This window comes from Linepithema humile, chromosome 2, assembly GCF_040581485.1.
Source record: "Linepithema humile isolate Giens D197 chromosome 2, Lhum_UNIL_v1.0, whole genome shotgun sequence".
NCBI lineage: Eukaryota > Metazoa > Arthropoda > Insecta > Hymenoptera > Formicidae > Linepithema > Linepithema humile.
This window is the reverse complement of record NC_090129.1, coordinates 14,653,471-14,677,226: the sequence shown is the minus strand read 5'-3', so window position 1 is coordinate 14,677,226 and position 23,756 is coordinate 14,653,471. Positions and strand designations below refer to the sequence as shown.

The following is a 23,756-nucleotide window of genomic DNA, read 5'->3' as shown; positions in this document are numbered from 1 at the left end:
TATTCTTTCACATCGCATGTACACACATAGTCATCAAACATACTTAATTAAATAAACACGTCTTCTGATTTATCATTAACCAAACGCATATTTTCTTTGACACACCCTCAACCGTCCGAACCTGGATTCCGACGAGCTATACCGCGCTCGAAAAGCTCACACGGTTTCAGAGATATGACATATTTTGATGTAAAATCTAAAATTTTTAAAAATATTTAGTTATCGATAATCTTACCGTAATATTTTTATGCGCAGAATAATAAAACGAATCAATACGTGTAAAAAAACCCATTGTTATTTTGAAGAAAAAGTATGTAATTTACAATGTACTTTTTTTAACAATTATGCGTTTTCTTTACTACTTCTCATTATTCTAATCATAAAAGTATTACGGTAAGATTATCCATAACTTAATATTTTCAGAGATATTTTAATTTAAATTTTATATCGAAATATGTCAGATTAAGATATAAAATAACTCGAGGAGTATTAAAAAGAACTTCTGCAAAGTATGAAAAAGAAAATTATTATATCCTTTAATCTTGTTAATATTTTATTAACAAATAAACTGCCATGTAATAGAATTTTATTAGTATTAATGAACGAAGAACATCTCATCGACGTCGACATCGATCCAGTCGCAAAACTTATAATGTAAAATAAATTAGTTAATATGTTATTAAGTTAATATAAATGTTACATTCGAAATGTAGAAAAATAATTTAAAAATAATTTAAATTTTGTCACATAATTAATTTTGTACATTTCTGTACATTTTTATGTTAACTTAATTACATATTAACTAAAATATTTCACATTATAACACAAGTATTTTGTTTATATCACACTTATGTTCTGTTAAACAGATGTTTTATTGGTAATATTACAAAATAACTAATAATAACATAAGTATTGCGTTTGATATCACAGTTACGCTAGATGAAACATAATAAGTGTCATTTCGAATGTTTTAACTAAATTATTTTATGTTTAACATGTCTTTGATTTGATATTATAGTTTTATTTCGTATATTTTGTAAAAATTTTAACAAAACTGTGATATCAAACCAAAGATATTTTATATCAGCTATCCATGGCTTTATATCAATGGGGCAGTCAAACCGAAGACATGTTACAACAAAAAATAGTTTAGTTTGAATATTCGAAATAAAACATTTGTTTCACAGAATGTAAGTGTGATACAAAATACTTGTGTTAGAATGTAAGATAATTTAGTTAATATACAACTGACTTAATATAATCTTGGTTACATCCGAAATGTGCAAAAATAATTGAAAAATAATCTCAATTCTGTCACATAATTAATTTTGTACATTTATAAAAAAGTAGGTGATATAGCACAAAAATTCATAAATGATAAGGTCTGGCCAAGTTCCAAAAAAGACACTCCAATATGTTTATATTTTAATAATTATCTAAATTTTTAATATATCACCAACATGAAAAGTAACTGATATGTTATTCAAGGTGCAAATTCAAAATAAACATACATAAAATATTTATAAAATGTATAAAATGTATAAATGTATAAATAAAACTGATCAAAATTTGATTTAAAAAAAATTTAATTAAAATAACAAAATATTTATTAAAAAATACAAAAAAACTTGGCGCTGCCAACGGGCTTCACCCATCCCCTCCCCCCTTAGCGCAACCCTTTCACGCCATTTCCCCCTTTCCTCCCCCCCCCCCGTCAAAAGGCTCCACCACTCCTCCAACCCTTTACATCTTTACACCTATAGTATTATGAAACAACGAAAATGAGTAATAATGTAATAATAGCATGATCAATTGACATCATGTAATTAATTGACATTATGTAAGTTAACATGTTGTTCGGTGTGACAGCGCCAAGTGTTTTTGTATTTTTTAATAAATATTTTGTTATTTTAATAAAATTTTTTTTAAATCAAATTTTGATCAGTTTTATTTATACATTTATACATTTTATACATTTTATAAATATTTTATGTATGTTTATTTTGAATTTGCACCTTGAATAACATATCAGTTACTTTTCATGTTGGTGATATATTAAAAATTTAGATAATTATTAAAATATAAACATATTGAAGTGTCTTTTTTGGAACTTGGCCATAAGAGTATACACAAATCGCATTATCGACAGTCAATTCCTGAAATAGACATTCCAAGATTCTCTCGACTTCTAAATGTAGCTATTTTTAATGAGGAGAATGATAATGAAGATGATAATGATGATAAAGAAATTGAGCAAAATCTTATTTCTGAGAATTTAGTTGACTCATCTGAGTCCTCTCATTCCAAAGATATTGAAATTAATAATAATATACCATTGTCAAAAACACCAAAGAGAAAACGCCGAAGCAGTAAGCATATATATTATTAAATAATTTTTTGTATTATACAACAATAATTTTTATTTTTCTGTTATATTTATAATATATTTGTAATAGCTATAAAAATAAACAATAGCTTATAATAGCTGTAAAAATAGTAATCATAACAATTATTAAAATAATGACGTTTTTTTTAATATTTATTTTAACTAATATGACTCTAACATTATTTCAAATATACAGGATGTCCCAAACCAAATGTACCAAATGTTTTTGACACATTCTTGAGATTATTTTGAGATGAAAATCGTACAGTCATATTATCTCAAGTTTGCGTATTTAGGCATTGTATATCGCATAATAGTAAAGATTGATTTCAAATGCTTCTTATTTAAAAACTATTTTAGTCTCGAGATTTTTATATTATAGGATATTATAGGATTTTGATATTATAGGAAATTATTTCAGGAATATATCAATAGCATTTGCTTTCATCTTGCATATTAAGGAAACATTATATCTTATACTATTAATATTTTATTTTATAAGCTACACACATATGTTTTTATATGTAAATAATTAATTGTACTAATTTTTTTAACGTTTTTAATAACATATTACTTTTAGCATCACCATTTGGGTCAACAAAAAGAAAGCGATGGACACAAAAGGAAATTCAATTAATATTAACAGATTTTTGTCAAGAAATAGAAAAATCACGTTTACCATCTGGAAGAGATATTGAGATTTTAAGACAAAAACATGCATGTCTACAGAATCGCACGGTGCCGCAGATAAAGACGTGGCTTCATAACATTATAAGTGGTAAAACAAAAATGCCAAAGGTTTAATTAATTTGATTAATATATTACTCCAAAATATTTTTAAATATAAACAATATTTTTTTAAAAGATTATCAATAACTGATGATAAAATTATTTAACTAAAAAATATCTAATAATAAGTAAAAATGGAAAGTTGTATAAGTAAAAACTTCCAATTTTTACTTTATTTTTAAATATTAACGTGTTCAATAAAAGAGTTCTTTTGCACAAATTTCATACATTAAAATGATAAAATTAAGTTTCTTATTTTTTTTAATTAAAAAACAATTATTAGTTATTAGTTCAAAAAGATAATAGAAGTTAAGTACATTTATTTGCAAATTCTGTGTTGAGTTATAATATATGCTATTAAACTTCTAATCTTTTTATATTAGTATGTTAAGAAATAATTCAGTTTTTTGAGAAAAGAATTCTCTGTAGCATCCGTGAAACTGTAAAGAAGCTTATAATATTAAGAAGAGATTTTTTTCTTGTCATAAGTATAAAATTGCAAAATGTATTGTATTATAGTTAGTTAATAGATTCAGAAAAATACCGGATAAGGTTTATACTTTTTTTATTAGTATGTTAAATACTATCATACAATATTATCTCTTTTCTGTCAAATCTGTGAACTAACTACTGTATGAAATAAATAATAAAATTGAAAAAAGTCTTTTTGTGATACATATTATATAAACCTATGATACAATGAGACTGTGCGCTAGCAACTAGTGAAAAAGCATCGTGTATTTTAAAATGCAGGTAAATTAACATGTTTCTTTCTCTCTCTAACTTTCTGACTAGCATGCTAATCAAGTTAAAATATTTCAATTTTATTAGCTGCTAGTGCACTATTATACTAATAGTTAGTAAAAAAAGCACCGTGTAAACCATGCTTTAAGTATGATACAATAAGACTTGTGCAAAGTACTATAAGTTGATAGATTCAGAAAAAATATCTGTGCAAAGTAAGTGTTAAGTTTTCTTAATTATAAGTTGCACAAGATTATATGAGTAAAGTATATTTTATGCAATATCTGTAACAGAGTAACACAACTAGTTATTTATAGTTTAATAAAGAATATATGTATCGTAAATGTATTAGTTAAATAAAAAATATATGTATCGTAAAAAAGCTTTAAAACTTCAAGTTATTATGTTTCAAGTTATTATGTAAACACATTTTAATATAAATAAAATACATTTTTATGTAATGTATGTGATAAATAAACTTGATGTGATATAAAGTATTGATCTACATAAATATTTTTTAACAAAATCTTTTTGTTATTCGTTACGCACACAATATGTAAACTTGGCACGAGACAGGACAATGCCTCTAGATTAAAACAAATTAAAGTATGAACAACAAATAGTATAAAAGTTATTGCTCAAACAGTTTTTAGATTTATATACCGAGTGTCCCAAAAGTTCCGCAAGAGGCAAATATCTTGACAGTAAAGAATTTTTGAGAAAAATATTTCAAAAAGTTAAATAAAAGTAGGATTTTAAGTAGCATAGTTTAGTGTGACTTTAAACAGTATTGTTAAAGTCACGTAAAAATCACTTTGGAGTTTTGAAATAAAAACCTCCATTTTTGATTGCATATTCTTGTAGCTTATTTCAAGAGCTTTCCAAAACATAATAAAGTAGAATGAGAAAGAAAGAAAATGAGGCAACTCACGCACTCAACGTGCTTCTTTCACTCTTAAACTCTGTAACTTTTAAACTTAATAACTCGGAAAATACTTATGGAAAGGAACATTATTATAGTGTTTTGAAACTCTCTCGAAGTCAGCTACAAGAATATGCAATCAAACATGGGGGTTTAATTAAAAAATTTTAAAGTAATTTTTACGTGACCTTAATAATGCTATTTAACGTCACTAACATTGCTACTTAATGCATCACTTAAAACCCTACCACTTTTATTTCATAGACAAGAAAAATTTACGGCAGCTGCATTTTGTTTTAGAAAATATTACGAAAATCATATATTGTTTAAGATGATTTGTATCAAGATGATAATTTAAAAAACATTAATAATTTTGGTTTTTTCTTGTCGAAAACTAAACTATCTGAAAGTTATGTTGCGCCTACTATGGTAGCGGTAGGCGCTGCGTATAGATTCGGGATTCGCCGTGCTGGTCAAGGGGGCTTTGGCTCGGAGAGTTTAGAATAATTAAGCACTTCTGAATATATATAGAATAGCTTTTATTTGGTATCTTCTTATTACACTTGTCACCTCACTTATTCGGCGACCGTACTACCGTGGTTACGCGTGTACGCGACGTGTCGTGCTTCGTCCGGAACTTTGCTGATAAAAACCCGCGGCGCCTTGTGTGCCGCCTTAATTTATACGGATTAGTATTCGGAACACAATGAGACTTGAACTATATCGATCCATTGTGTTACCAAAATGCTGATCTGTTTAACCTACTTTAGACGCAAGTGACACTCGGGCTTCTAAGAACGAGTGCTCGCGTCAGCGCCTAATTGTTTAATAATTAAATAACTTTTGTCACAGGATTCTCGAGAAGTGGCCTCGATTAATGGCCTTCTAAATGTTTATTATTGTTATTGCCTAATTAACCTATAATTATTACGTTGTGGTCTTTCGACACACAACAGTTATCATTTTGCTGTTATACCTAATGTTTCAAAAGTCCCGCAACGGACAGACATTTTGAAAATAAAGCATTTTTGAGAAAAATGTTTGAAATAAAAGTTATTGATGTATTTTAAATTATCACCTTGAAATCATTTTAAACAAAAAATAATTTTTGTAATATTTTCTAAAACAAAATTCAGCTGCCGTAAATTTTTCTTGTCGATTTAGACAACTGATTTTATTATTTTAGATTGAAAAAAATTAATAGGCAAAGATAAAGTCATAGATTATGTTAAACCAATAGTTGCTTTAGTTAAAAATATGATTGACCTGATAGCTGCCAATACATACAAATTTCAAAATATTTCCAAAAATACTGGTTTTTGTTGACGGAAAAGTATTCCAAAAAGATTTTACTACACTATTATTCACAAAAATCATATTTTTAGAAAACGTCCCGAAAACTGCCCTTCTATTAAGTATCAGGAGACGCGGTAGTGTCTCCGGCCAAGTTCAAAAAACGACACTACTAAGTCAGGAAAAGAATCTCTGGCAAAGTTCGGAAAATGACACTACTAAGTCTCTTATCCTGCGCGCACAAAGTCGACTTTTCGGGGGTTTGTAGCAACTAAAATATAAAAAATTTTATAAAAACACATAGTATATCCTTAAAGGCGGCATCGCCACGACTAATTTAAGCCAAAAAAAATTTAAATTGGTCCAGCCGTTTCAGAGATACAAGCGGTCAAAAAGTGATGTTGGTAATGCAAAAAATTAAGAAACGTCGTCTCCTTATTCTTCTCCTCTGTCCGCAGGGACGAATGAAGAATTTACGGGGCCCAGAGTATTATCATTATCATTAAAATTTACGGGAATTTCTCGCACCAGGTGCCAAGAGTCGACGATTTCGACTTCCCCGAGTTGCGCTACGGGAATTTCTCGCACCAGGTGTCAAGGGTCGACGAATTCGACTTTCGCGAGTTGCGCTACAGGAATTTTTCGCACTAGGTGCAAAGGGTCGACGAATTCGATTTCCCCGAGTTGCGCTACGGGAATTCCTTGCACCAGGTGTCAAGGTTCGACGAATTCGACTTTTGCGAGTTGCGCTACGAGAATTTTTCGCACCTGGTGCCAAGGGTCGTCGAATTCAATTTCCCCGAGTTGCGCTACGAAAATTCCTCGCACCAGGTGTCAAGGGTCGACGAATTCGACTTTCGCGAGTTGCGCTACAGGAATTTTTCGCACTAGGTGCAAAGGGTCGACGAATTCGATTTCCCCGAGTTGCGCTACGGGAATTCCTTGCACCAGGTGTCAAGGTTCGACGAATTCGACTTTTGCGAGTTGCGCTACGAGAATTTTTCGCACCTGGTGCCAAGGGTCGTCGAATTCAATTTCCCCGAGTTGCGCTACGAAAATTCCTCGCACCAGGTGTCAAGGGTCGACGAATTCGACTTTCGCGAGTTGCGCTACAGGAATTTTTCGCACTAGGTGCAAAGGGTCGACGAATTCGACTTCCCCGAGTTGCGCTACGGGAATTCCTTGCACCAGGTGTCAAGGTTCGACGAATTTGACTTTTGCGAGTTGCGCTACGAGAATTTTTCGCACCTGGTGCCAAGGGTCGTCGAATTCAATTTCCCCGAGTTGCGCTACGAAAATTCCTCGCACCAGGTGTCAAGGGTCGACGAATTCGACTTTTGCGAGTTGCGCTACAGGAATTTTTCGCACTAGGTGCAAAGGGTCGACGAATTCGACTTCCCCGAGTTGCGCTACGGGAATTCCTTGCACCAGGTGTCAAGGGTCGACGAATTCGACTTTTGCGAGTTGCGCTACGAGAATTTTTCGCACCTGGTGCCAAAGGTCGTCGAATTCAATTTCCCCGAGTTGCGCTACGAAAATTCCTCGCACCAGGTATCAAGGGTCGACGAATTTGACTTTCGTGAGTTGCGCTACAGGAATTTTTCGCACTAGGTGCAAAGAGTCGACGAATTCGACTTCCCCGAGTTGCGCTACGGGAATTCCTTGCACCAGGTATCAAGGTTCAACAAATTCGACTTCCCCAAGTTGCACTACGAAAATTTCGCAAACACGAAAGAGAGAGAGAGAGAGAGAGAGAGAAATATGACATATTTTGATATAAAATCTAAAATCTCTTAAAATATTTAGTTATCGATAATCTTACCGTAATATTTTTATGCACAGAATAATAAAACAAATTAATACGTGTAAAAAACCCATTATTTGAAGAAAAAGTATGCAATTTACAATGTACTTTTTTAACAATTATGCGTTTTCTTTATACCACTTGATTCTCATTATTCTAATCATAAAAGTATTACGGTAAGATTATCCAGAACTTAATATTTTTAGAGATATTTTAATTTAAATTTTATATTAAAATATGTCAGATTAAGATATAAAATAACTCGAAAAGTATTAAAAAAAACTTCTGAAAAGTATGAAAAAAAAATTATATTCTTTAATCTTGTTAATAATATTTTATTAACAAATAAACTGCCATATAATAGAATTTTATTAGTATTAATGAACGAAGAACATCTCATCGACGTTGACATCGATCCAGTCGCAAAACTTATAATTTAAATAATTTAATTAATATGTTATTAAGTTAATATAAATGTTACATTCAAAATGTAGAAAAATAATTTAAATTTTGTCACATAATTAATTTTGTACATTTCTGTACATTTTTATATTAACTTAATTACATATTAACTAAACTATTTTACATTATAACACGTCTTGTGTTTTATATAGCATTTAAGTCATGTGAAACAGATGTTTCATTGATAATATTAAAAAATAACTAATAATATAAGTATTGCGTTTGATATATCACAATTACGCTAGATGAAACATAATTAGTGTCATTTGAATGTTCTAACTACATTATTTTATGTTTAACATGTCTTTGATATCATATCATAGTTTTTTTCGCATATTTTGTAAAAATTTTAACATAACCGTGATATGAAGCCAAAGATATATTTCATATCAGCTATCCATAACTTTATATGAATGGGGCAGTTAAATCAAAGACATGTTACAACTAAAAATAGTTTAATTTGAATATTTGAAATAAAACATAAGTATTGCGTTTGATATCACAATTACGCTAAATGAAACATAAGAAGTGTCGTTTCGAATGTTTTAACTAAATTATTTTATGTTTAACATGTCTTTGATTTGATATTATAGTTTTATTTCGTATATTTTGTAAAAATTTTAACAAAACTGTAATATCAAACCAAAGATATTTTATATCAGCTATCCACGGCTTTATATCAATGGGGCAGTCAAACCGAAGACATGTTACAACAAAAAATAGTTTAGTTTGAATATTCGAAATAAAACATCTGTTTCACAAAATGTAAGTGTGATACAAAATACTTGTGTTAGAATGTAAGATAATTTAGTTAATATACAACTGACTTAATATAAATGTTACATCTAAAATGTGCAAAAATAATTGAAAAATAATCTCAATTTTGTCACATAATTAATTTTGTGCATTAATATTAACTTAATTACATAGTAACTAAATTATTTCGCATTCTAACACAAGTATTTTGTCACATCACACTTACATTCTGTGAAACAGATGTTTTATTGGTAATATTAGAAAATAACTAAAAAAAATTTTTTCTTGAGCGATGCGACGAGCCGCTTGAACACCATGACTTGATAATACTTAATTGTTTCTGTAAAATAAATGTAATAACTATACATGTAACTATAACTTGTAATTTTTAGAAATTTTTTAATGCTTTCTTACCTTCTTCCTCTGCCTCTTCCCCTGTGTCTGCCCCAGTGATGTGGTGCCATGGATAGCTGATATAAAAATTTCATAAATCGTTCCTGCTGTCGGCGAGCTCCTGCGGCTCTACCTCTCGGTCTATAATCTGTAATTATTAAAATTAATTTAATTACATATGTGTTTTTATAATAGTACAAAGAAAAATATATTCTACGTAATTACTAAAAAATAGTGCGTAGGAAAATATGCAGTACGTAAGTACTAATAATTATACACTATGTAAGTACTAATATATGGTACAATCTTTAATAGATTAAAATTATGTTACCTTGTCTGTTTTGTTTCGACATTGAACCAGCGGCGACGGGACCGGCGGCGACGGAACCGGCGGCGACGGAACCAGCGGCGACGGAATCAGCGGCAACGGGACCGGCGGCGACGAGACCGGCGGCCACGTCCCGGACGGCAACGGAACGGGCGGCGACGGAACGGGCGGCGACGGAACCGGCGGCGACGGGACCGGCGGCGACGGGACCGGCGGCGACGGGACCGGCGGCGACGGGACCGGCGGCGACGGGACCGGCGGCGACGGAACCAGCAGCCACGTCCCGGACGGCAACGGAACGGGCGGCAACGGAACGGGCGGCGACGGAATGGGCGGTGATTAAATCGACGTCGACGTCGACATCGCCGTTGAGGAGCGATTCTTCGTTCATCATTAGTATCTGCAATTTTATTGTATTAATTTTATTTGTTAATAAAATATTAACAATATTAAAGGAGTTACTTACATCGTCCTCCATCCTCATGCGTTCACAAATGTCGAAGCGGTCCGCCATAGGTCCCCACAGGGCAGAGATCATTGAAGATCATTGAATCGATAATTAGTACAGATTTGAAACTTTCACAATAATATTGTCATCACTTCGACAGCTGGTAATGTAGTTTGGAGTAAGTTCGTGTAAATGTACATTATGGATTTAGTTATCATCGAGATTATCGATATAAGTAGATCTATATGTCGCGACTATGAATTCGGGATGTCAATGTTCAGTACTTCATTGATCAGTGAGTGTAAATATTGACGACAGAGTGTACCAGGTTAACTGCTTAAGTAGTGTTTGGTATAAAGAAGTGGCTACATAAGTAAGTAATGCATAGTTATTATTGTTACATTACATTTCCATTTATTTTATGTATTATCTTGTAATTATTGTATATGTTTTCCTAACTTTTACAGGTATTTGTCGATATGATTTTCTTGCGCTTACGTTTCCATTTAATATTATACATTAGACAAACGAAATCGTTGTAATATAATGGTCTATTGCCTTCTTACATAAATACAGTTCGTCGAGTCAATTCAATTGTCTTAGGAAATAAATTAGTTCTGCGATTTATTTATCATTGATGAAAACATATTTCTTTAAAAATTCAACAAACCGTTGCTTGACCAATAAATAAAGTTAGATTTATTTATAGATATACAGACACATGTGCAACAATTTTTGATATTCTGTTTTTCTATCCATTAGAATTTGTTCTGTGGGAGTTACATAGAAGAAGCCTGAGCTATAAAATAAAATAAATCTGCGGCTTTATTTTACTTTGAAGATTTTTACGCAAATAACTGTAATAGTACAGACTTTCTGAAGCTTACTTATATATTATCTATACTTTCTGGAGTTTAAAATCAGGTAAGAAATAATTACTATTATTAACATTTCTATTTATTCTATTTATGTATTATCTTGTATAATTATTGTATACATATGCTTTCTTAGCTATCACAGGTATTTATTGAGTAGATATGATTTTCTCGCGCTTACGTTACCATGTAATATATTATGCATTAGACCAGTGCTCGGAATTAGTTGAACATTTGAGCCGATTTCCGCGGGATACGCCTCCTTTCCTCTTCTTACCGCGCGCGCCGCAGCCGCTAGGGCCAGCGCCGCCGAGCGTTAGGAGCAGCACTATCTGATTATAAGTGGGTTCTTCTCCCTATTTATTAAAATTAAAAAAAATGTATTAAAATTTATTAAAAATTAATTTTTTATTTTTAAATTTATTAAGTGGAAATATTTCAATAGATTTCCATGTCACCTATGAGGTACTAATGCTGACGCTTTTTTTTTTAAGTGGTTTCCCCCGTAGGCCTATTCCACTAAAGATAAAAATAACAAATTCTTAATTTAAAAAAAATATATAAAAGAGATTTTCTTAATTAGATTTTCTTGGCCTTTTATGAGAATGAACAATTGATGCAATAATGTAGATAGAAACCACTTTTAAAAAAACGCGTCAGCATTAGTACCTCATGAGTGACGTAGAAATCTATTGAAATATTTCCACTTATTAAATTTAAAAATAAAAAATTTATTTTTAAATTTATATTTAAATTTTAATACATTTTTTAAAATTTTAATAAATAGGGAGAAGAACCCACTCATAATCAGATAGTGCCGCTCCTAACGCTCGGCGGTGCTGGCCCTAGCGGCTGCGGCGCGCGCGGTAAGGAGAGGAAAGGAGGCGTTTACCGCGGAAATCGGCTCAAATGTTCAACCAATTTCGAGCACTGCATTAGACAAACGAGATCGTTGTAATATAACGGTCTACTGCCTTCTTACATATTTCTTGGAACATATTTCTTGGAACATATTTCTATTATTCATTTGTTGAATTTATTATTGAACAATTATTGCAGTTGTTTAGTTAATAAAATTTTATTTATTATTAATATATATACATATATAGGGTGCGGCATTTTAATTCAGACTCCAAAATATACAAGGTGTTTCTGAAAGGTCTTCTCAAACTTCAAAGGCGTATTCTAGCGGTCATAAGGATGAAAAAAGTTCTTATGAACGTGTCCTACAACGCTTTCTTTTCGAGATACCTTTTTTTCTCGACAATACTGTTCTTGGGCGCTGAATTGCGGCTGGCGAACATTTCGAACATTTACTTTGATTGTTTTTTGGATTTAATACTGCACTTTCCAATAAAATTAAAAATTTCATTAAAAATTAAAAAATGATTGTATCTTGAAAAGGAAACATTGCAGGACATATGTTTATAGGAATTGTTTTCATCAGGACCGCTAGAATACGCCGTTGAAGTTTGAGGAAACCTTTCAGAATCATGTATAAAAAATAAAAATGAAAAGAAATGTTTTAAACAAAAGTTGTTTGCTTCATAAAAGAAAAAGAGATAGAGATATTAGTTACACCTTGGGTGGAGATGCTTCAAAGATTTAAAGATCAATCAAGTTTTCTTAAATGGAACTCTTCTAATTTTTTTATAAATCGATTCTTCACCATATTCGACGTAAGAAGTTGTAATGATAGGATGGCCAAAAATTGAATAGTTTAGGAGAATTTTTATACTTTAATTTGACATAATTTTACATAAAGTATGAAATATTTCGTAATATAATCATTTTTCAATTATCTTATCTATATACTCTTCTGCACAAAATAATGAGAGGAATCAATTGGTATATAAAAAACACAGTTATTTTTAAGAAAAAGTATGATAATTTGCAACAAGCAGTAACATATTTTTTTTAAACATTGATTCCTCTCATCATTTTGTGCATAAAAGTATTGAGATAAGATAATCGAAAAATGAATATTTAACGAGATTCTATCGTTATAACTTTTTACATCGAATATCGCGAGGAATCGATTTATTTAAAAAAATTAGGGTGGCATTTAGACGTTTCAATTTAAATGCCGCACCCTGTAGGTTGTATATACAGTGTGTCCCAAAAGTTCAAAAACTGTTAAATATCTCGAAAATAAAACATTTTTTTATTTATAGGAAAATGTTTTAGAAAAAACTTGTTCGCTTTGAAGAGGAAGCAAGGAAAAGGATATTAGTTTGACTATGAGTGAAGGCGCTTCGACGATTTGAAGGTAAACCTCATTTTTTTAAATGGAAGCGCTCTAATTTTTTTATATAAATAGATTCCTTGCAATATACGCTGTTAAAAGTTATAAGGGTAGGATGGTCAAAAATGGAATAGTTTTCAAGATATATTATATGCATATGTTTATTTTCATTTGACATAATATTTCTACCTGAATATTTATAAGCACAAAATAATGAGAGGAACAAATTGGTGTAAAGGAAACATATAGTTGTTTTTAAGAAAAAGCATGAATTTGCAACAAGCAGGTACATATTTTTTTTCTAAACAACTATTTATTTCTTTACACTAATTGATTCTTTTCATTATTTTGTGCATACAAGTATGCAGATAAGGTAATGGAAAAATGACTATTTTATGAGATATTTTATTGTTTTAGTAAAATTATGTCAACGTATAAAATATCTCATAAACTATTTAATTTGTGGCCATTCTACCTATATAACTTTTAACACCGAATATTGCGAGGAATCGATTTATAAAAAAATTAAGATAGAGTTCCATTTAAAAAAACTAGATTGACTTTCAAATCTCCGAAGCGCTTTCATCCAAATTAATATGTCCATCTTTTTTCCTTTTTCGAACCAAACATCTTTTGTCTAACACATTTTCCTATAAAATGTTTTATTTTCGAGATATTTAATATAAGTGTAGAATTTATGGAATAATTTTTTTTTATAAGCAAGGTTTATAAACAGGATTTATTTATATAGAATAGAAAGCAGCAAAAATTTTTAGGAGATTGCATTGATGATTTAGTGATAATAAATAAATACTATTTTTAAATGTTAATGTGATTACTTGATTTTCAACTATTCAGAAATACTATACAGAAGATAAATGTAGCTTCACTTCTTTATAAGCAAATTTTCTGCAATATTTTATTTAGTATAATAATTTTAAATCTCTGCATATGTTTATTAAAATTATTTTAAACTGTTCGCTTGCTTATTGCAAAAAAACTTGTACAAAGTTTACAATTATTAATCTAAAATTTATAACTTGTTTGTTTTATGTATTAATACACTTTTTTTATTTTTCAGATCCAGAAAAAAATTAGAAAAAATAATCGGCTGCTCTGGCGCTGTATAACGGCTGCCGTAAGCGCTGAATTAAAATATCGGCTGCAATAGCGCTGAGTTTTGGCCCTGGCTGGCTTGTCCTAGGCGCCAAATTAAAAAATCTGATATAGAATTCTGTAACTTTAATTATTCGTTTAAGGTGATTGTGACACTTGCATGACTAAAAGACTGCCCTAAGCGCCATATATCTGTATAAGGCTGCCCCGAGCGCCAGCTCAAAATGCATCATCAGTGTCACAAGTTCTATTATGGCAATAAGGAAAAAGACATTTTGATTTCCAAAGAATGGTTGACAGAAACGATGATAGATAGTTTCCATGCGTTACTCGAAAGAAATTCTGAATATGCACCTCGACCTGTATGGTTGACGATATTTCCTGATCAGATTGTTCCACTCGAAAATCTAAAAAAGAAGCATTTGCAAATACTGCACAGTAATTTCGCGGGCGGACATTGGGTTACTTGTCATTACGACGCAAAGTCTGTTATTATATATGATTCTCATGAAGGCAGTCGTAATGCTAATAAGCAAAATTTGAATGGAGAAATTCGAATTTTTGTGGAGAGATTATTTCCTTTTCATGATTTTCAAAACAATCCGATAGTCTTTCCTACAGTCCAGTCGCAAGTCGACGGTTGTAATTGTGGTCCTATGGCGATTGCGTTTGCTACATCGATTCTGTTTGGCATAAATCCTTGTATTGTGACGTACGATCGATCTTTGCTAAGACCTCATTTGTCTGCAATGTTTGCAGGACAAACAATCACTCATTTTCCGTACCTCTGTAATTCAACTGCTCCATTAATGTTATTACCGTTGGAGACATTGAAAATACGAGAGGCGGATGCACTGAGAAAAAGGCTTGCACGTAGCAAGGAAACTGAAGAACAGCGTTCAAAACGACTCGAGAAAGATGCTTTTTCTCACAAACAACAATATGCCAAAAACGCTGATTTTTTATGCACTCAAAAGCGCAATAAATATAAACAGGACCCTAAAATAAAATGTTATAAAATGTGTGAGGTATATAAAAAAAACCCCAAACCGAAACGCCAGATAATGTGTGATCAGTACATACAAGATCCCGAAACACAACGTCAGAGAGTGCGTAATCAGTACAAAAAAAATCCTGAGGAACAATGTAAAAGAAAACGCGACGAGTACCAAAAAGATTTAGAAAATAAACGAGCTCAAAAACGCCATAATTACTCACACCAATTGCTGTACAATCGGCAAATCAAAAGAAAAAATTATTTTAAAAATGCTGCACGTGAAAGAGATCGCCGAAGAAAATTTAAACACAAACATTCTGACTCAAAAAAACTGTACAACAAAAAGTATTATGCAAAACGTGGTAACAAGTCTATCGTACAAAGATCAAAGACGATCGAGAGAGTAAAAGAAAAATTCAGTACTGTCCGATCTTGGCAAAAGTGTTTTAACTTTCCAAAATGGTCAGAGTTCTATATTCGACGGATATCGAGGAAAATTAATAAACCGGCGATATGTGCTCGATTGGAAGCCGAATATATATTCAAGTGGTGCATGATAGCAAAAAAATCGTACGTCAATGCAGCAAGAAAAGTGTTTTTGTATTTGAAAAATGCTGCTGAAACTGCACTATTGCGATTCAATGAATGTAAGACTTTGAAATATCCAAAAAGCGATCGAATTAGAGCTCTTTGTGGCTCATCCAAACATACTTCGTCTTCCGAAGCATACTTTTTTGAAACTGCTTACGAGCAAAGGAAAAAGTTTGAGCAACCACTTATAATAGGACAGTCCTCTTCTCATGGAGTGATAAATGTTTTACCGTTAATGGATAACAATGATAAAAAGTCAAAAATATGGCACTGTGACGAGAAACGATGCCGCATAAGTGATATTTCCTTGGAAAAGTATGTGAAATTGTTGGAAGAGTTTGAAGGAGCTACTATAAAGAAGATAATGAATGCTAAATTCATGGCGCGGCTCAAAAATTGTTCTGTTTCACATATGAGTAGCAGATTGGGACATCCTCCGGACTGTTATGCGAATCCAAATATTTGCGAATCATACATTGCAACGATAAGCACTTTATCGCCTCATTTTCCTCTCGTGAGAAATATTCGAATAAATGTCTACAAATTGATAGGCAATTATAAAAAATTTCATCATTTGTTTTCAGCTTTGAGATTTGTCAATATGGATAAATTGCTGGAAATTTCCAATGATGCAAAGGTTAAAGCAAGATTTTACAAAAACAATTTGACCGTTAGTTTGGACGAGGAAAAAATTTTGTCGCAAAATTACGAAGCGTTTACAGTTATGAAAAAGAGATTGTTGGATACACCACGTTTCCCTTGTGTCTCTTGCGAAAAACTATGTGTGAATAGTGACGTTTCTGAGCTAAAAAAGCTGAAAAAACCAGTAGAGGGACCTTTTTGGAAAAACTTGATGACTTACGTAACAGAACACAATAGCGATACTGGATTAATTTGTAAGTTTTGTTTGGGCAAATTTCGGAAAGGCATGTTGCCTTCTACTTGCGTTTTGAATAATCTTGCCGTAAAACCATTACCGGATGTTTTGTCGGATTTCAATGATTACGAAAAAATGTTAATCAAGAGAATGAGCAGCTTCCAAGTAGTGCAAACAATGGGCGCTGTTTCGAACAAACATTTGCCGCACAGACAAATGATCCGTAAAGTAAAAGGTAGAACATTTCATTTGCCACTTCCTTTACAAGAAACATTGGATAAGATATGTCCTCCGGAAAATCCTATAAATTTGAAACACGAGTTGCACATTCTCGTTCGAGGTATGCCTAAAAAATCAAAAGTTGTTTGGGAAAATTTGGTGGATATTAATAAAGTGTTTAAGGCTTTGCAATGGTTAAAAGAAAATAATCCGCACTATTCGGAAATTCGTCTTCCAGCGTCATCTGATGATTTATTAAATGAGAAGTTGCAAGAAACAGAATATCAGATCGTCGATGATGGGGGCGAGGAGAGCAATAATGACGAAATAGATGAGGTGGTTGAGGACACCGTACAGCAGATTAAAGATAATGACCAAATCGTTTTGAAACGTAAGGCTTTCCTGACGCAAATTACCAAAGACTCGGGTATTAATGATCAGTATACGATATACCCAATGCGCGTGAAAAGGATTGATAACGAATCTGCACTCAAACTTTATCAAATGTTAAAAATCGAAGATGTTCCAATGGATAATCGTTATAAATATCTGGATGTCATGTGTTTCCCCGATTTATATCCAGAGGGTATCAATGGACAACGAGAAGATAGAAATTTTGCATTACCGGAATATTTATTCATCAGAACGCGATTGATGTCGAAACACAATAGATTCAGATTGAATCCGCAGTACTTGTTTTTCCTTCTTCATGATACTAACAACCGACAATTGAAAAACGGTATATATTATACGATGATGGTTGCTAACGCACGAGAGAGATATACTGCTGATAGATACTTGAACGAATTGAAAGACGAACAATTGGAATCGAATTTAATGAGTATTTTCGGAAAACTGAGAAATACGGATCAATTTTGGCGACAACCATCCAATAATGTGAAATGCATGACTCTGCATTACGGCCCAGCAACGTGGTTTTTGACTTTGAGTCCTAGTGAATGGAAATGGTCCGATTTGGGTGAATATTTACGAGACATGAATCCCGATAAAGAGAAGTTAAGCATTAACGAACTAATCGCATATGACCCTGTTAGCACGTCTAGATTCATGTGCATAAAATTCAAAGCCATGATTGATTTTATTCGTTCAGTTGATAACCCAATAGGGGAAGTAATCCACTACTTCTGGCGATTAGAATATCAAACTAGAGGTATCCAGCACATGCATTGCTTGATTTGGATAAGAGATGCTCCTGTGCTAGGAAAATCGCCGGATGAAGAAGTTGTTTCGTTTATTCAAAAATACGTGACGTGCGAAATTCCAGATAAAAACGTTTCGCCAACATTGTACGAAACGGTTACAAGTGATCAGAATCATAAACATAACTCGTATTGCATGCGTACAAAGAAAACCGAAACAAATATTTACAGAAAGTGTCGGTTTGATTTTCCGCGATCAGTTACGACAAATTTCGTTTTAAGAGACGTTGTCACTTCAATAGTGGGTAGAAAAAATTTACGCAGTAGAAGCAGGTTGTACGATCTTCCTCGCAAGAAGTCGGAGAGGTTTATTAATGATTATAATCCGGCTATCAAATTGGCTTGGGAGGGAAATATGGACATACAATTTGTTGGAGAAAAATCAGAGTTTTTAAACTCGTATTTAACAAAATACACGACAAAGTCGGAAAAATGTAACATAGACTTTGAAATGATAGATTCCAATAAGCCTTTGGCATCGAAATTGTGGAATTTTGCGATGCGTCGTTTGAATAACAGAGAATGCGGTGCTTTAGAAGCTGCGGATACACTATTAGGGCATCCCTTGTATGGTACGGATTGTGATACCATTATCAAATGGATCGACGTCAATGAAGTGAGAAACAGAAAAGTTAAAACATTCAATGAAATTACAGCTCTCGATAAAAATTCTACGAATATCTATTGTCCGTCGCTCATCGATGATCATTATCCAAACAGACCTAAAGAACTAGAATCATTGAATTTGTACGATTTTACTAGATTCTGGGACATTGTAAAACAGATGCCAAAAAGTGACGAGGTCGAATATTACGAACTGGTATCGCGTTTATTTGTAAAGAAACGAAAAAAGGGTAGTTTAATAAACCATTACCGATTCAATGTAAAAACTGAACCCGAAAAGTACTTTTACTCGCTGCTTCTTCTGTTCAAACCATGGAGAGATTCGAGTGAACTCAAAGGTGCGTACGAAACTTACACGGATGCCTTTAAGAATTCAGAGACTGGATTGACGAAGGCAATGAAATATCACGAAAGGCTCGAAGAAATACAGAAAGCTTTTGAGGATGTTACTGAATTGATCGAGAAGCGTGAAAATGATTTAAAAATAGCAGACGGAGACAAATCTGATGACGATGAACTGGATTGCAATCCAGTACAAGCTGACGACGCGATGAAAAATCTGGAAGATTTTGGTAAGATTGACGCCCCGATTAATTTATCGCAAATGATGTCGCAATTGAACAAAGATCAGAAAAGAGTCTTCGACAGGGTATGCCAAGTTTTACAAAATAAAAATCATATTCTACGATTGTACGTAAGCGGTGAGGGTGGTACAGGAAAAAGTTTTCTTATTGAAACGATCAAACATTGGATCAAAATAAATTTGAAAAAAACGACTGCGATATCTGCTCCCACGGGTATTGCAGCATTCAATATCGATGGCCTGACAATCCATAGAATGTTTCAGCTACCCGTCACTCATGAATCTACGCCTAAGTACGTGCAATTGTCAGACGTAATCTTGAAAATTTTGAGAGACAAATTGAAGAATGTCGAACTATTCATAATCGATGAAGTATCCATGATTTCGAATGTGACACTTATGTTTATCAATCTACGATTATGTGAAATTTTTGATACGACAGATACAAATGATGGTTTCTTTGGTAGAAAACACATTCTCTTGTTTGGAGACTTGTTGCAGCTTCCTCCTGTAAAAGGACATCCTCCGTTCGTTAAAATGTCTCGATCAGATGTTCAGAAGTATTTAGGTACCATGGGTGGATTTGACTTGTGGAGATTGTTTGATTACGACGAACTCTTGATAAATATGCGACAAAGAGGCGACAACAGATATCGCGATATACTTTCTAGAATACGAATAGGTCTCATAACGGATTCTGACATCAATGTACTTGAATCAAGAAAAATCATTTTCAAAGAAAATAGTTGCGACGAAAGATTGAATGAACTTTACACTTATATGAATCAATTACCGACCGATACAATATGTTTATTACCTACGTGTTATTTGTGCAAGGTTTTGAACACGGCAATGCTTAATAAAATCGACGGCGAGGAAATTCTACTAATAGCAGAAGATGATGTCGACTGTGCTCCAGCAATGAGAAAAAAAGTGCAAAAAACCTTGGAAGATAAAGATGACAAAGTTTCAGAAACGGCAGGCATTGAAAGAGTAATAATGATTAAAATTGGTGCTAAAGTGATGATTCGACGAAACATTGACGTAACTCTGGGACTTGTCAACGGAACAATAGGCAATGTAGTTGCGGTTAATCGTGCTGCTGATGGAAATATTTATTCCGTCACATTAGTTACTTCGGATAACAAAGAATTCGCAATAACGAGAGTAGACATTAAATTCGAGATATTTCACAAAATAGTGGTACATCGCAAACAATTTCCATTGTCCCTCAGTTATGGAATAACTATACACAAAAGTCAAGGCGTTACGTGTAAAAATGCAATGATGGATCTGGGAACGACTGTATTCAGTGATGGTCAAGCCTATGTAGGTTTGTCTCGAGTGAGTACATTGGAAGGCCTACATTTGATAAACTTCAATCCGGCATCAGTTCAAGCACACTCAGGAGCCATTTCGGAATATAATCGACTAAGATCTTTGTTCAAATCTCAGCTGCCACAAATCGATTTATCCAAGAAAAAGGCTATAAAAGTTTACGATCGTCGATGGACCATACCTAGTATCATTGATAATGTACAGAATCATGGTTGCGAGGAATCAAAAAGTGTAATTACGTGGAAAATATACGGCCTTCTTAATGACGATAATGTTTCGTGTTACGCTAATGTAATATTGCAGTGTGTATTTCATTGCGTGCGTATCAGGCAACAAATACTAAAATATAAAGCATCGAACGCATTGACTGATGCTATATGCGCGTATACTGAGCGTAAATATTGCAACGTTCAAGCGGTTAGAAGATCTGTCGGAGAATGCTTCGAAGAACGAATACAACAAGATGCTTCGCAATTTTTCATGGCTCTAATGTCGACGTATTCTGAAATCAATGATATATTGGAACACGAATTGAAGCACGTAACATGTTGCTCAAATGCCAAATGTAATTACACGGTAACTACGTTGGAAAAAAGTTGTTTGCTAATATTACCTATACAATCGACATTAAAAAGGAAAAGAGGTGTCACGCTACAAACTTTGATTGATTCGGAATTTTCCAAATGGGAAACGATAGACGGCAGTTGTAACGCATGTAAAGGTTCCGTTCTGAAAAAGAAAACCGTAATCGAATCGACTTTATCCATCTTAGTGATACAGCTCAATTTATACACTTTTGTGAACGGTGTTTGCAAAAAAATTATCAACAATCGGATTAACGCCGTACCGACGAATAATATCACGATAGATAAAAAAAAGTACAAGGTAATAAGCGCTATATTTCACGAAGGCGAAGAAATGAATCGTGGTCACTACACGTGTATGTTGAGAGCAGAAAAAAAATCAGAATGGTATTGCTCTAATGACATGAAAGTCATTAAGAAAAACTGGCCCAAAGGAGCACAAGGGGCGTACATATTGTTCTTGGAGCAGATTAAGTGATTTTGGAAATAACTGCATTTAATGACACTTTCCTCGAATGTAAGTGTCGGAATTTCTTTGTAGTAAATTTACGTGAATTTTTTAGATCCGGAAAATTATAACAATTAATCGGCTGCTCTGGCGCTTCATAAAAGCTGCCGTAGGCGCTGAACTAAAACATCGGCTGCCATAGCGCTGAGTTTAGACTTGTCCTAGGTGCCAAATTAAAAAAATTATTTTTGGGCCCCAAACAAAAATTATTTTCGCAATTATAGCGTTTACGGCTGCAATAGCGTTGAATTCAGGCTTGCCCTAGGCGGTCAATTAGAAAAATCTGGGATAGAATTCTGTGCACAAAATGTAAAAAAGTAGGTGATATAGCACAAAAATTCATAAATGATAAGATCAGGCCAAGTTCCAAAAAAGACACTCCAATATGTTTATATTTTAATAATAATCTGAATTTTTAATATATTACCAACATGAAAAGTAACTGATATATTGTTCAAGGTGCAAATTCAAAATAAACATACATAAAATATACATAAAATGTATAAATAAAACTGATCATAATTTGATTCTAGAAAGTAAGTGATATATTATTCTTAGTGCACATACAAAATTTTTTAAAATTTAATTAAAATAACAAAATATTTATTAAAAAATACAAAAACACTTGGCGCTGCCACACCGAACAACATGTTAACTTACATAATGTCAATTAATTACATGATGTCAGTTAATCATGCTATTATTACATTATTACTCATTTTCGTTGTTTCATAATACTATAGGTGTAAAGATGTAAAGGGGTGGAGGGGTGGTGGAGCCTCTTGACGGGGGGGGGGGGAGGGGAGGAAAGGGGGAAATGGCGTAAAGGGGTTGCGCTAGGGGGAGGGGGGATGGTGAAGCCCGTTGGCAGCGCCAAGTGTTTTTGTATTTTTTAATAAATATTTTGTTATTTTAATTAAATTTTAAAAAATTTTGTATGTGCACTAAGAATAATATATCACTTACTTTCTAGAATCAAATTATGATCAGTTTTATTTATACATTTTATGTATATTTTATGTATGTTTATTTTGAATTTGCACCTTGAACAATATATCAGTTACTTTTCATGTTGGTAATATATTAAAAATTCAGATTATTATTAAAATATAAACATATTGGAGTGTCTTTTTTGGAACTTGGCCTGATCTTATCATTTATGAATTTTTGTGCTATATATATATATTTATATATTTGCAAACATGTCCAACGGCAGCTATGAGAACTTAAAAAATATAATGTACTAGGTGACTATATATTTAGTTTATATAAGATTTACTAAATAGTTAGTATTGTAATTAAACTGTTTAAAAACATATGCAACATATATAAAGTTTATTTTGTAAATAATAACAATTATACACTTTTGGTATAAAAATTTTGTATTTATTGGTAGTTTTAAGGACTTTATATATAAAAAAATGAAAGAACGGCAGTTTTAAGGGCAGTCTTTAAAACTGCCGATAAACATATATAGCTTTCAGAACCGACCTGAAAACTACCAAAAGTCCTCGAAACTGCCGATTCATGCAAAAAATCGTCCCGAAAGCTGCCTCTGTACATACATATATATATATATATATATATATATATATATATGTATATATGTATAATTAATGAATACATTATTAATGTGAATGCTTCGTATTATTAA

General features: G+C 32.5%; 2 protein-coding genes across 3 annotated transcripts; one reads left to right on the top strand and one right to left on the bottom strand.

Annotated features, from left to right (window-relative positions):
• Nucleotides 1-8,289: 8,289 nt before the first annotated feature.
• Nucleotides 8,290-11,710, bottom strand: LOC136997696 (uncharacterized). Of its 2 annotated transcripts, XM_067348751.1 has the most exons (4): nucleotides 10,344-11,710; nucleotides 9,881-10,277; nucleotides 9,571-9,697; nucleotides 8,290-9,496 (listed from the first exon to the last, which is right to left on the bottom strand). In XM_067348751.1, the coding sequence occupies exons 1-4, from the start codon at nucleotides 10,413-10,415 to the stop codon at nucleotides 9,487-9,489; spliced, it is 606 nt and encodes a 201-aa protein (XP_067204852.1). In that variant the 5' UTR covers nucleotides 10,416-11,710; the 3' UTR covers nucleotides 8,290-9,486. The 2 variants fall into 2 exon arrangements, with proteins under 2 accessions (XP_067204852.1, XP_067204851.1); XM_067348750.1 differs by having other exon boundaries at nucleotides 9,881-11,710.
• Nucleotides 11,711-16,750: 5,040 nt separating this feature from the next.
• Nucleotides 16,751-22,072, top strand: LOC136997874 (uncharacterized). The gene has a single exon (XM_067349272.1). It carries the CDS (start codon nucleotides 16,751-16,753, stop codon nucleotides 22,070-22,072), a length of 5,322 nt encoding a protein of 1,773 aa, XP_067205373.1.
• Nucleotides 22,073-23,756: the final 1,684 nt, after the last annotated feature.